The sequence below is a fragment of the Dipodomys merriami genome, unplaced genomic scaffold, assembly GCF_024711535.1.
Source record: "Dipodomys merriami isolate MVZ:Mamm:240054 unplaced genomic scaffold, mDipMer1.0.p SCAF_249, whole genome shotgun sequence".
NCBI lineage: Eukaryota > Metazoa > Chordata > Mammalia > Rodentia > Heteromyidae > Dipodomys > Dipodomys merriami.
The window spans coordinates 1,137,333-1,149,710 of NW_027203926.1; the positions used below are offsets into that span (position 1 = coordinate 1,137,333).

Here is a 12,378-nt window from a genome sequence, read left to right on the forward strand (position 1 = left end):
TGCCCAGCATGGAATGACATTCTCCTCCACCTTAGTCCAAGGTTTCTGACCCAGACCAGATCATCAATTCATTCATGAGGCGGAGTTGGTCCCATGAAAGCAAGGCTCTCCTTTTTTTGATTTTGCAAAAAGATTTTCTTCTATGTGAAGAGTAAACAAAGGAGGAGGCTGCAATGCTTGGTAAGAAATGTACGCATTATCCTGCCCACGTAATTGTAACTCCTCTGTACAGTATGTTCACAAATTAAATTAAATTAAATTAAAAAAAACAAAGATTTTCTTCTTACCAGTCTAGTCTCTGTTTTCCTTAGGATAGGGTTTTCTTCTTTTACAGGTAGAGAATGTTTACATTTACATTTGTATTTGTCAAAATACCCATTACAGTATCAGGAATTTATAAAATACACCTGTTCAATGTGGTCATCAATGAATCAAAACTCACAGAATCAGTAATTCAATGAGTGCATGAATGGCTTAATTGGAGCTTGAAGGGAAGGATCTGGAGTGGGGTGGAAATGGAGATGAGGGATGTAAATATGCTTTTTGAGAAGGGGGTGTCATGAAAGAGTTCCTCCAGAGGCGGGTACAATACTGAACCGACTATTCTGACACTCTCTATTCTATCACTCTCTCCCATGCTCGGTCCTCCTGCTAATCCCAGGGCACAAGGTTAAAAACATGAATGTCACAGATAAAGAATCATGGAAGGGAGGTGGATGTGTAGCTCAAGCAAGAGTGCTGGCCATGAGCAAAAAAAGCAAGCAAAAGAGAGAGGCCTTGAATTCAAGCCCCAGAACCTGTACACATACACCCCCCACACACACACACAGTCTATAATCCTAGCTACTCAAAAGGCTGAGATCTGAGAATCATAGTTCAAAGCCAATCCACACAGAAAAGTCCGTGATACTCATTTCCAATTATCCACCAAAAAGCCAGAAATGGAGGTGTGGCTCAAGTGGTAATGCCCCTAGCCTTGAGTTTTTGAAAAAACCAAGTGAGAATGTGAGGCCTTGAGTTCAAGTCCCAGTACCAGCGTGATATATATATATATATATATATATAAATGAATAAGTGATTGGAGGATGGATAAAGAAAAAAACAACAGAAGCTATGGTTAGGGAGAAATTAAAGGGCAGGTTCACAGATCAAAAGGAAGAACCTGAACTTGATCCAAGAGGAAATAGGAAGCCATTAAAGGTTGAACCAAATCATTCCTGAAATCTTGCCCTGGTAGAGTCCCTTCAGAGACATAACAAAAGAATGGAAATTCTACCCTAATTCCAATCCCCAGGTGTTCTCCTCCATCATCTATTCACTCTCTCCTCTCTTTCCTGGGCCTTAACCCCACTCTGGTGTAACCTACGGATGTCTTCTGGTCTGTCACTATAATCTCCCGCTGAGACCCCAGAGCCCTGTTAGCACAAAAGGAACAGTATCCTAGCTTGATCCTCCGAGGTCCCCAGGAGGAAGTTTTCATTTCCTTATACCTCCCAGTATTTCCCTGACTTTACTCCCTGGGAATTTTGATGTGTTATGTTGAATCAAGTGAGGTAACTTGGAGAAAGAAGCCTATGCTATGAGAAACACTGTACAACTTACCGAAAAAAAAAAAAAAAGAGCAATTTCAAAGCTCTAGCACTTTGGCATATATTCAGTATGTGTGTGTGTGTAGTGTGTATACACAGAGCTGGAGGGATCAGGGGTCCTGAGGTGGGGAAGGCAGCCCCTGCCCACAAGCACCTTCCAGTCTAGAAGAAACAAAACATTTCCACCATCTCACCTGGTTACTGTGAGAGTCATGTTGTCTGTGCAGCCCTTGATTTTGTTCTGAGCTTCTAAATGCGTCATCCCATTGGTATTTTCTCCGTCGATGGCTGTGATAATGTCTCCAATACATAAATTAGCTACGGCGGCCTTGCTTCCAGGAGTGACCTGGCAACAAAGAGGAGGGCGGGCCAGTTACTATTTGTCTCCAAACCACTGAATAAGTGACCAATAGGTTAAGTAGTCACTGATACACATCAACACACTGAAAAAAAGGCAAAAGCCCAGCCCAGAGGGACAGCACAAGCCTGTAATCCCAGCAAGCCGGAGCCCAAAGCAGAAGACCAAAAATTCCTGGCCAATCTGGACTACAAGAGTGAGCTTTTGTCTCAAAAAGAAAAAGGGGGGTAAAACCCTAAGTTCTAACAGTCCTGTGAGCCTCTATAAACACTCTATTTGATCTGTTGGATTTTTACAACTTTGTGAGAAAACAAATTATCAGTCTTCACTTCGGAGATCAGTAAGCTGAGGCTTACAAAGATATTTCTACCCACTCAGGATCATTCAACGAGGTACATTCTACTTTACTAGTCATTCAACTAGCGAACTGCAGGCTCAAACCCTGAGCCAGACCCAACGCTCTATCCATTGGACCTTGTAACTTCCTTAAAATAAGTCACCAGTTACATTTTTGTAAACACACATATACACATGTATAAATTGTGGATAGGAACATCCTATTTCTGTAAAAAAATTTTACTATGTTAACCTAGGCACAGATGCAAAGTGAAACACTGCGCACCAAACTGCTTTGGTTATGTATTTCAGGAATGTGTTGTTTTGTTACAATCAGTTTGAGTTACTTTTCCACTTTAAAAAAAATGAAGATTATTTTTGAGTATGTATGAATTTACACAATTCATTCCATCTCACAGAAGAACCTGTCTGTGTCCTTCTAAGTATCTGGTTTTCCCCAAGTTGATGCTTCTAGATCAGTGATTCCAAATGTACAGACCACTAGCAGCTGGGGAAGGCCATCAATGACCACAACTGACCCTCCCAGCCATCTGTCTGCTGAGCACTGCATGTAGACTGCGTAAGTATGTCTCCCACCACAGTTGTACAACTAGCTTCACATGAACACAGCTGCTGGTAGGATGAATGAAACACAAACTCATCTTGAAGCAGTACAAACCTCAGAGAAATTTCACTGCATTTTCTAAACCAAGGTATACTAAAAATCTACTATCTATGGTCACCCCAGGGCCAGTCCATGACTTTTTGACATCAAAAGACCTTCCTGAGCCAGGCACCAGTGGGTCAGGCCTGTAATCCTAGAGACTCAAGAAGCAGAGATCTGAGGATCTCAGTCCAAAGCCAACCTGGGCAAGAAAGGCTGTGAGACTCTCTTATCTCCAAATAACCACCAGAAATCTGAAGTGGAGCGGTGTCTCAAAAGTGGTAGAGCCCTAGCCTTAAGCAAAAACAGCTCAGGGACAGTGCCCAGGCCCTATGTTCAAGCCCCAGGACTGGCACAAAAAAATAAAGAACCTTCTAGTTGGGAAGTCTCCCAACAGCAGGGTAGTTTCAAGACCGCAGGGCCCACAGGACTCTGCCCTCCCTTAGAGAAGTCCCTTGGCTCCTGGGAGTGGTCCCCTCCCTTATCAGCACCCTGACCTCACAAAATGAAAGGGGTCAGTTGATTCCTGTAGTCCCTGCTGGCTGGAACAAGTTACGACTTTATCAGGCAAAACTCGCCTGGAATGTGGCAGGATGTGGAACCAGAACAGAGATCCTGACCTCCTAACCTTCCTCTCTGGCGTTCCCATCTTGGGTCTACCAGAGATCTGGCTCTAGGAAAATGAAGGCCCTAGATCCAAGGTTCTGAGCATCCTCCCAAGCAGCCCCAGGGACAAGACATTTTCCAGGGGCTGGGCCACAGACTTCACTTCTGAGTCACTCAGTGCTGACAGTCATTTTTGGATCCACTGTCCTGGGAAGGCTGATCTGGTATTATTTCTAAACAAGGCAGGCTTATTTGTTAAATGGCTCTATCTAAGCAGCACTTGATTTGGGATTGGCCATGCTTCTGGACTAGCAAAGCATCTCCAAAGAGAACAGCTAAAACCCAGGAGGAGGATGTTCACTCAACATGACCAAGTCCACAAGTGATCTCTTAGGATAAAACCCCAAATCTTCACAAACATGACCACACTAAAGCTACCAGCACAACTATGTTTATTGCAGCATTATTTACCATAGCTAAGATATGGAACCAACCCAGATGCCCCTCAGTAGATGAATGGATCAAGAAAATGTGGTATATATACACAATGGAATTCTATGCCTCCATCAGAAAAAATGACATTGCCCCATTTGTTAGGAAATGGAAAGACTTAGAAAAAATTATGTTAAGTAAGCCAGGCCCAAAGAAACATAGATCCCATGGTTTCCCTTATTTGCAATAACTAGTATATGTCTGAGTCAAGCAGAAAAGGTCAGATAAGTTGATGTTAGGGAAATGAACCCTAAGATATGTATTCAAATGTTTTTTTCTTTCATGCGATTGTTTCTAACACATTTATAAGATTATTTCTTTGTTGTTTTGTATGTCCCTCCCCACAGTATAACCCCTGCCTTCACTGTATTTGATGTTGTTATAATTTGTGGAGGGGAAGGGAAAAAACAAATCGCTTAACTAGGGATACAGGTGGACCCATTGCAACAATGAGACGTACAAGTCGTTATGTCGAAAACGAACTTTACAACTTTGGGGGGGGAGAGTTGGGGGGGGGGAGATGGGATGGGAAGGGGAAACAAAGGAGGAGGCTACAATGCTTGATAAGAAATGTACTCATTATCTTGCCCATGTAATTGTAACCCCTCTGTACAGTATTTTCACAATAAAAAAAAAGAATAAATGTAATTCTATACAGTAAAAAAAAAAAAAAAAAAGAAATGTACTCATTACCTTGCCCATGTAATTGTAACCCCTCTATATGGTATTTTCACGATAAAAATTTAAAAAAAAAAAAAAACAAATCTTTACCAAGACCCATGAAGCCAGGTTCTCCCTCTTTCATTATTCTGCTTCTCCCCAAAGCCAGAGCTACAGGGACTACCCCAAAGTCTCTTCCACCTCAGAACCTTGACACATGATTTTACCTCTGCTTGTGAACATTTCTGCCTGTCATGTCTCTCCTCAGAGACTAAACTCTGGGGGGGGTGGGGGGGGAGGGTGTGTGTGTGTGTGTGTGTGTGTGTGTGTGTGTGTGGTGTGTGTGTGTGTGTGTGTGTGTGTCCGTGTGCTAATAATGGGGCGCGTGTGTGTGTCCGCGTGCTAATAATGGGGCTAGAACTCAGGGCCTTGTGCTCTTGCTTGGCTTTTTTGCTCAATGGTGACACTCTACCACTTACATCAAACCTCTCTTTTCTGAGGGCCTTCCCTGATCTCCAATCTATACCATATTCCTCTTTATAAGCTTTTTTCTTCTTCATGGCAGCTGTTATATGGTGTTGGTAAATCTATTTGGTTGAGCGGTTAATGTCATTACCTTAACTACAAATTGTCGTTATGGTGTGGAGAGCCTATGTGCTATGGTACCCCCAGGGCTTTGGTACATAGTAGGTGCTCAGTAAATATTTACTCAGTGACTGATCTAAAATATCTAGTATGGTTAAAGAATGCAATCAGGCTACTCCATTTTATCCTGTAAAATATTTCAAAATGATGGACTGTGTGCCCTTAATAAAAATGAGGAGACTGGGAAAATGGACTGAGGAGATAAAATAAAAGGTTCTCTCTACTTCCCTATGTAACTGCTAAGAGGTGGGTACTGGTTTATGGGAGAGGCATGTCTGCTGAGAACATCCCAACAAGCCTCGGACAAGCTAGAACCAGTCCTGCGAGCCTCCAGCCTGGGCAAGCGAGGCCCAGCCAACCTGGGATTGCCTTCCTTCTAGAGTAAATCTATAGAGCCAAAGAGAAGTTTTGGGAAATTACAAGATTACATCATCAGATGAGACTCAGAACCACAATCTTTTATGTGCCATCTCTTTTGGGGGGGGGGGGAGTGAATTATGCCAAGCATTAGTGGATCATCCCTGTAATCCCAGCTAATCAGGAGGCTTGAGATTTGAAGATCACAGTTGGAAGCCACAAGCAGTAAAGTCCCTGAGACTCTTTATCTCCAATTAACTAGCAAAAAGCTGTAAGTAGATAGAGCCAGAGCCAGGCACCGTTGGCTCATGTCTGGAATCCTAGCTACTCAGGAGGCTGAGATCTGAGGATCCCAGTTCAAAGCCAGCCCAGACAGGAAAGTTCATGAGACTCTTATCTACAATTAACCACCAGAAAACTGGAAGTGGAGCTGTGGCTCAAGTGGTAGAGCACTAGCCTTGAGCAAAAGAGCTTAGGGCCAGTTCCCAGGCCAAGTTCGTGCCCCAGGACTGACCAAAACAGCTGGAAGTAAGAGCTTTGGTGCAAGTGGTAGAGCAATAGCCTTAACGGAAAAAAAAAAATTTAGGAACAGTGCCCAGGCCAGAGTTCAAGCCCCAGGATCAGCAACACACCCTCAAAAAAAAAATGTGATTTTAAATAAACTATGGAATGTAGCCATAACAAAGTCTATTCATATTCTGTCTTCAGCTTGAGATAACCATAATGATGTTTCCTTAAACATGCTCTAGATAATATTACAAATGAGGAAAATGTGCGTGAGAAAAGCCATTCAAGTTCACATAGCTAAAGGCTGGTGACAGGTGACGGAACTTACACCAGATTCCCACATTCTCAATACTATCCTTTTACACTTCAGCACACAGCAGACTCCAAACCCAATTGCCAGAGCTAGAAAAAGTTCCAGGGTTAAGGAGATGCATCTCTACCATCTCCTGCTGCCAGCTTAGTGCTTCCCTAGAAGAGAAGAACAGCTGGGAACTGCGCTAGGGAACGGTAGCTCTGTCCCCCATAAAACATGCAAATATAACATGGAACAGAAAAGGAGCAAAGGCCTCAATGTTGGAAGGTTCTTGCCTTCTTTGTTGTTGTTGCTGTGGGGCTTGAACTCAGGGCCTGGGCACTATCCCTGAGCTTTCCGGTTTTCTGGTGGTTAACTAGTGATAAGAGTCTCACAGACTCTCCTGCCCTGGCTGGCTTTGAACCACGATCCTCAGATCTCAGCCTCTGAGTAGTTAGTATTACAGACATGAGCCACCAGTGCCCGGCAGGGTTCCTGTCTTGAATGGTGGATGTGGATCCTTGCTGTATACCCATCCCATGTTTATCAACCATATTCATCCCAGTAGCCACCAATAAAGAGGTGTTGATTCTATGTGAGGCACAGTTGAAGCAGCTAATGGACTAATGCACCGCTTCTAGCAGACAGGTAGTGTGATCTGCACCATGGCAGGTGAGGAAATGGAGGGACAGGGGTGAAGCAGTTTGCCCAAAATGACTCAGCAGCTAGCGGCAGGCCGCGGCAGGCTCCCGGTCCACTGTACCGTACTGTCTCATTTCCTCCCAGACATCAAATTCCATCAGAACCAGCTCATGATGGAGTCGGCTTTGACTTTCCAAAAAGAAATCCTTCAACAAAATAGGCTGGATGGACACCTCCAACCCTAAGTCCCCTGTGTTTATACGTTGAGGTCATGCAATTCTTGCCTACACCTGTGTGGGCATGGCCACTGCCACGAATAAGCAATCTGTTGCTTTCTAAAGTATTCACTCTTGTCACCCCCACCCCTCTGGCCCGGCCCCACCCTCCTGGCAGACACGGGACACCTGCCCTCCGCACTGCTGCCCCATCCAAATCACAGGGAAGGCTACAGAAGATTCTCATTACAATTCTTTCTTTTCTTTTCTTTTTGTCAGTCCTGGGGCTTGAACTCTGGGCCTGGGCGCTGTCTCTCAGCTTTTCAGCTCAAGGCTAGCATCCTATCACTTGAGCCACAGCACCACTTCCAGCTTTTTTCTGCTTATGTGGTACTGAGGAATCGAACCCAGGGCCTTATACATATGAGGCAAGCACTCTACCAACTTCCCAGCCCTACAATTCTAAGCAGTATAAAACAGGACTGGATATAGCTCTCTCACTTTTGTTAATGTATACCTAAACAGCCAGATATCTAAACAATAAGGCCCTTCCTCAGAACTGGATGTAAAATGCGACTGATCAGGGCATTCCCCGCCCCAGAATGATAGCGCATTTCTATTCACTCCTCCTCTGATCTCTCCTCTTTCTCCTTCATGTACCGGTCAGACACCCTGATGTATATTCTAAGTAGCTAGCCTCTTGATGAAGATGTGGCTTCAGCAGGCAGCTGACCAGGGTTCAAGTCCTACCTTAGTGGCTGATGAGCCACAGGGGTCTCTGGGTGGGATTTTTTTTGAGGGGGGTCCGGTCATGGGGTCTGAACTCTGGGCCTGGGTGCTGTCCCTCAGCTCTTCAGCTCAAGGCTAGCGCTCTACCACTTGAGCTACACTTCTGGCTTTTTTTTTTCTGCTTATGTAGTGCTGAGGAATCGAACCAGGGCCTCACGCATGCAAGGCCAGCGCTCTACCACTGAGCCACCTTCCTAGCCCTCTGGGTGGGATTTTTATCTCACTCTTCTTACCCGGGCAACAGGAATGGAAATACCAGTCCTGCCACCAGGAGACTGCAGTGACGATGACATGAGACCACGCACTCAGCCAGAGCTTGCGCTCGCCACTCCAGGCATGTGGACACAGGAACCTCACAAGGCACCGGAATATGCTGTAAAAAGGAGTGTGCCATCTAGCAAGCTCACTATCTCCTGGGGGGTACAAGCAAGAGAAACAGCTGATGAATGTTATGCTAGAAGCAACAAGAACTCCTCCCAATGGAGTAATGCCAAGAAGACTCCCTGGCAGAGGTGCCGCTTCAAACTGCAAAGCCAGAAAGGAGGCAGGAAAGAGCAGGCCAAGTCATGGGAACAGCATGTGGACCGGTATGGATAAAACACCGGAAGGAAGGGGCTGGAGCAAGAGCTATAAACACCGAGCCGGGTATCACCGGCCTGTCCCCTTCCTGCCCAAAAGATTGTACTTAATATGGAAATGAAGGACATCAACAAAGGAATTTCAACATGGCATCTGATGTGTCCAGTAAGTGCTAAGAAGTAACTATGGAGCTTTATCTTAGTCTCATGCCTTACTGACAGACAATAGACAGAGTTCCCTTAACTCCCTAGACTCAAGATGGAAAGCTGGAGGCACACCAAACAAGGCCCATCCACCATTATGATTGTTTGTGGAGATTTTAAATTATGTCTGGTAAATTTCACAGAAACCCATCGATGCTGAGCTTCTTGTGAAAAACCTGGCGATTCTGAACTTGGACCCCCCACCCCAAGGCAACAATGAGCCTCTGCCCCTTCTGATAAAATACATGAGATACAAGGCCCAACATGCTCCATGAACTCCAACACAAAAACCCAGGACCAGATGCCATTTATCCTCATTCAGGTAGCTACTTTCTTACTACCCCACCCTCAAGTCAAAGTTCATTCATGTTGGCTCCTTGTTTAGGATCATTGACAGCTATAAAGTTACAAAAAGGTACATGGAGAAACACTTTATGACTAGGATTAACAGACACCTCAATTTGCCCAGGACAGTAACCTATTTCCCTGACTTAACCATCAAGAGCAACCCATCAGACCAGATTCAGCTATAGCCTGAGCTATGCAGGGAGAGCTCAGAAAAAGAGGGGGAAAAAACAACCAGTATTACAGCCTGGATGATACTGTTGACCTGATGATAGAGAGATTGGGGGGCAGGAGGGTTAACTAAACAACTGTGATACAGAAGTAGGTTTGCTTTTAGATTTTCCTCGCAGGAGAAACACTTTACTGTGATCAGGACCCCACTGCTAACACTGAACTGTCATGGTATTCTCGGGCCAGGAATTCATGTCATTTATAGAGAGGCAGTGGTTCTCAAACAAGCTGGTCATTAGATCTTGGGAAGCAGGGAGGGGCTAAAAATGTAGACAGAGCTCCACCCACATCTCATCTACTGGAGGGATATGGGGGAGGGGGGAGATCGAGAACCACTGACCTTCATCCCCAGCCCCTGATCTGTATTTTACAAAACTTTCCAGAAAAGTCTAAAGCTCATTGGCTTTGCAAACATCAAGGAAGTGGTTGACTCGCCTTTCTCTGAAACTCTCCTAGAACGAAGTTAAGTAACCAGGCAGACAAAAAAAAAAAAAGCACTAAATTATCAACTCTTCTGGAAACAGCTTCAAGGGCTTTCTTACATTTCTGGACACACCAGGCTCTTAAGGAAATGTCCATTTTAAATAGTACCTCTATCCTCCCTCTCCCTTCTCCTCTCTCCCTTCCCCCCCACACCCCCAAGACAGCAAAGAAAAAGAAAACTACAGTCCCATAAATGTTGGTCAACCTTCCTAAGGTGTAGTATAAATGGAGCATTGTAAAAGTAATTTCAATCCAGAGGCCTAAATAATTCAACGTGGTTCCCATTTTGCCTTGGCCAGAAAACTCCCAGCTAAATGTGGCATATAATTACAGAAACCAACTGATTTCAAGTTCCTGCTTTCTTCTCCTATGTTCCAATTTTCTATTAAATCAGATGTGTGTTCTTGTGTCTTAAAACATTCTAACCGTGTTTCATTCAGTGTTATAACTCACCTGTAATCCATTCTGCAAGCAGGTAAGGCCACATAAATAACAACACTTACAGTTCAGCATTATACAAAGGACATCTGAGATAAGGAAATGGGAAATCTGGCTGAGTGCAGTGGTGTACACTCCTGGTCCCAGATACCTATGCAGGGAGATCACACAGGAATCCCAGGTAGAACCAAACAAAAGGTACCAGACCCAATCCAAAAAATAACTAAAGCAAGAAGAGCCAGGAGCAGGATTCAAATGAGAATGCCTACTTAACAAATCCAAGACTCTTGAGTTCAAATCCCAGCACCACCCAAAAAAGTTTAGTCTCAACACCACAGACCTTTGAGCAGTCTCTGCTCACCTAATGGCTGTGTCAAGGTAATGAGGAATGAGGAATGAGTTTGACAGATGTTCAACTGGGCAACAATGCAGGACTTGCAAGATAGCATTTAGACATGGGACTTGAACTCTCTTCCCATATTTTGAAGCTACATTACAGCCACAGAAGCTGCAAGAGCTTGTACAGGTTGGCCTGAAAACTTGCTGTCTTGAGATATCAAAATGTTCTTACCGGCCAGGCACCAATGGCTCATGCCTGTAACCTACTCAGGAGGCTGCGATCTGAGGACTGTGGTTTGAAGCCAGGCAAGAAAGCAAAGTCTGTGAGACTCTTATCTCTCATACACTACCAAAAATCTGCAAGTGGAGCTGTGGCTCAAGTGGTAGAGGGCTAGCCTTGAGCACAAAAGCTCAGGGACAGGGCCCATAGTTCAAGCCTCAGGACTGGAGGGGGATAGGTATGTAGGTGTGTGTGTGTGTGTGTGTGTGTGTGTGTGTGTGTGTGTGTGTGTGTGTGTGTGTGTGTGTGTGTGTGTGTGTGTGTGTGTGTGTGTGTGTGTGTGTGTGTGTGTGTGTGTGTGTGTGTGTGTGTGTGTGTGTGTGTGTGTGTGTGTGTGCGTGTACTTAACATTTTCTCAAGGTACTGTAGTGATTACACAGGGCAGATGCTTGTAGTTGCATTGTACCTTAACCCAGCTCCCCTTCAAGCACTGTGTAAAGGCAATTGTTGGTGTCCAGAGGTAGCAGTTCAGAGACTTATTGTTCCCTTAGTCTAAAAGACTAATCAGTATTTTATCACTGGGATATTTATTTTATAAAACAGTAGGTAAGCAAATAGAATACCCTGATGAACTTCTCAAAAAGCCATCAAAGCTGGACACGGAGGCTCATACCTGTAATCCTAGCTACTCTGGGCTGAGATGTGAGGATCTCGAAGTTCAAAGCCAGCCTGGGTAGGAAAGTCGATGAGACTCTGATCTCCAATTAACCAACAGAAAACTGGAAGTGGAGCTGTGGCTCAAAGTGGTAGAGCCCTAGCCTTGAGCTGAAGGACTCAGGGACAGTGCCCAGGCCCAGAGTTCAAGCCCCACACCTGACAAAAAAAAAGTGCCATCAATTACTCACAAGACAATATGTTGGAAATGAGTTATACAACTTGGGGAGAGGGGATTGGGAGGGAGAGGGAAAGAGGGAAAAAATGAGGGGAAAACAGGTTTCACAAGAAATGTACTCACTACCTTACTTATGTAACTGGAATCCCTCTGTACATTGCCTTGACAACAAAATTAAAATTTTAAAAAGTTAATGTGTTTCCCTCGCCAAGTTTGGGACTAATGTAGGAATAAATTGATGATGGAAAAAAAAAAGTCATCAAGTTGTTCACAAGTCTCCAAACAGGGCTGGGAAGTTGGCTCAGTGGTAGAGTGGTTGTCTCGCATGCATGAGGCCCTAGGTTCCATTCCTCAGCACCACATAAGCAGAAAAAAGCCGGAAGTGGTACTGAGCTCAAGTGGTAGAGCACTAGCCTTGAGCTGAGGGACAGCGCCCAGGCCGAGAGTTCAGACCCCACAACCGGACCAAAAAAAAAAAAAAAAAGTCTCCAGACAG

At 44.6% G+C, this 12,378-nt stretch overlaps 1 protein-coding gene across 1 annotated transcript in view; it reads right to left on the bottom strand.

Moving 5' to 3' along the window:
• The window catches only part of LOC138836114 (PDZ and LIM domain protein 1), a 40,673-nt gene that overhangs the window by 23,963 nt on the left and 4,332 nt on the right, over window positions 1-12,378 (bottom strand). The window contains exon 2 of the mRNA XM_070034604.1: window positions 1,784-1,935. Within this exon, the coding sequence (XP_069890705.1) occupies window positions 1,784-1,935 (152 nt within the window). The remainder of the gene's footprint in view (window positions 1-1,783; window positions 1,936-12,378) is intronic.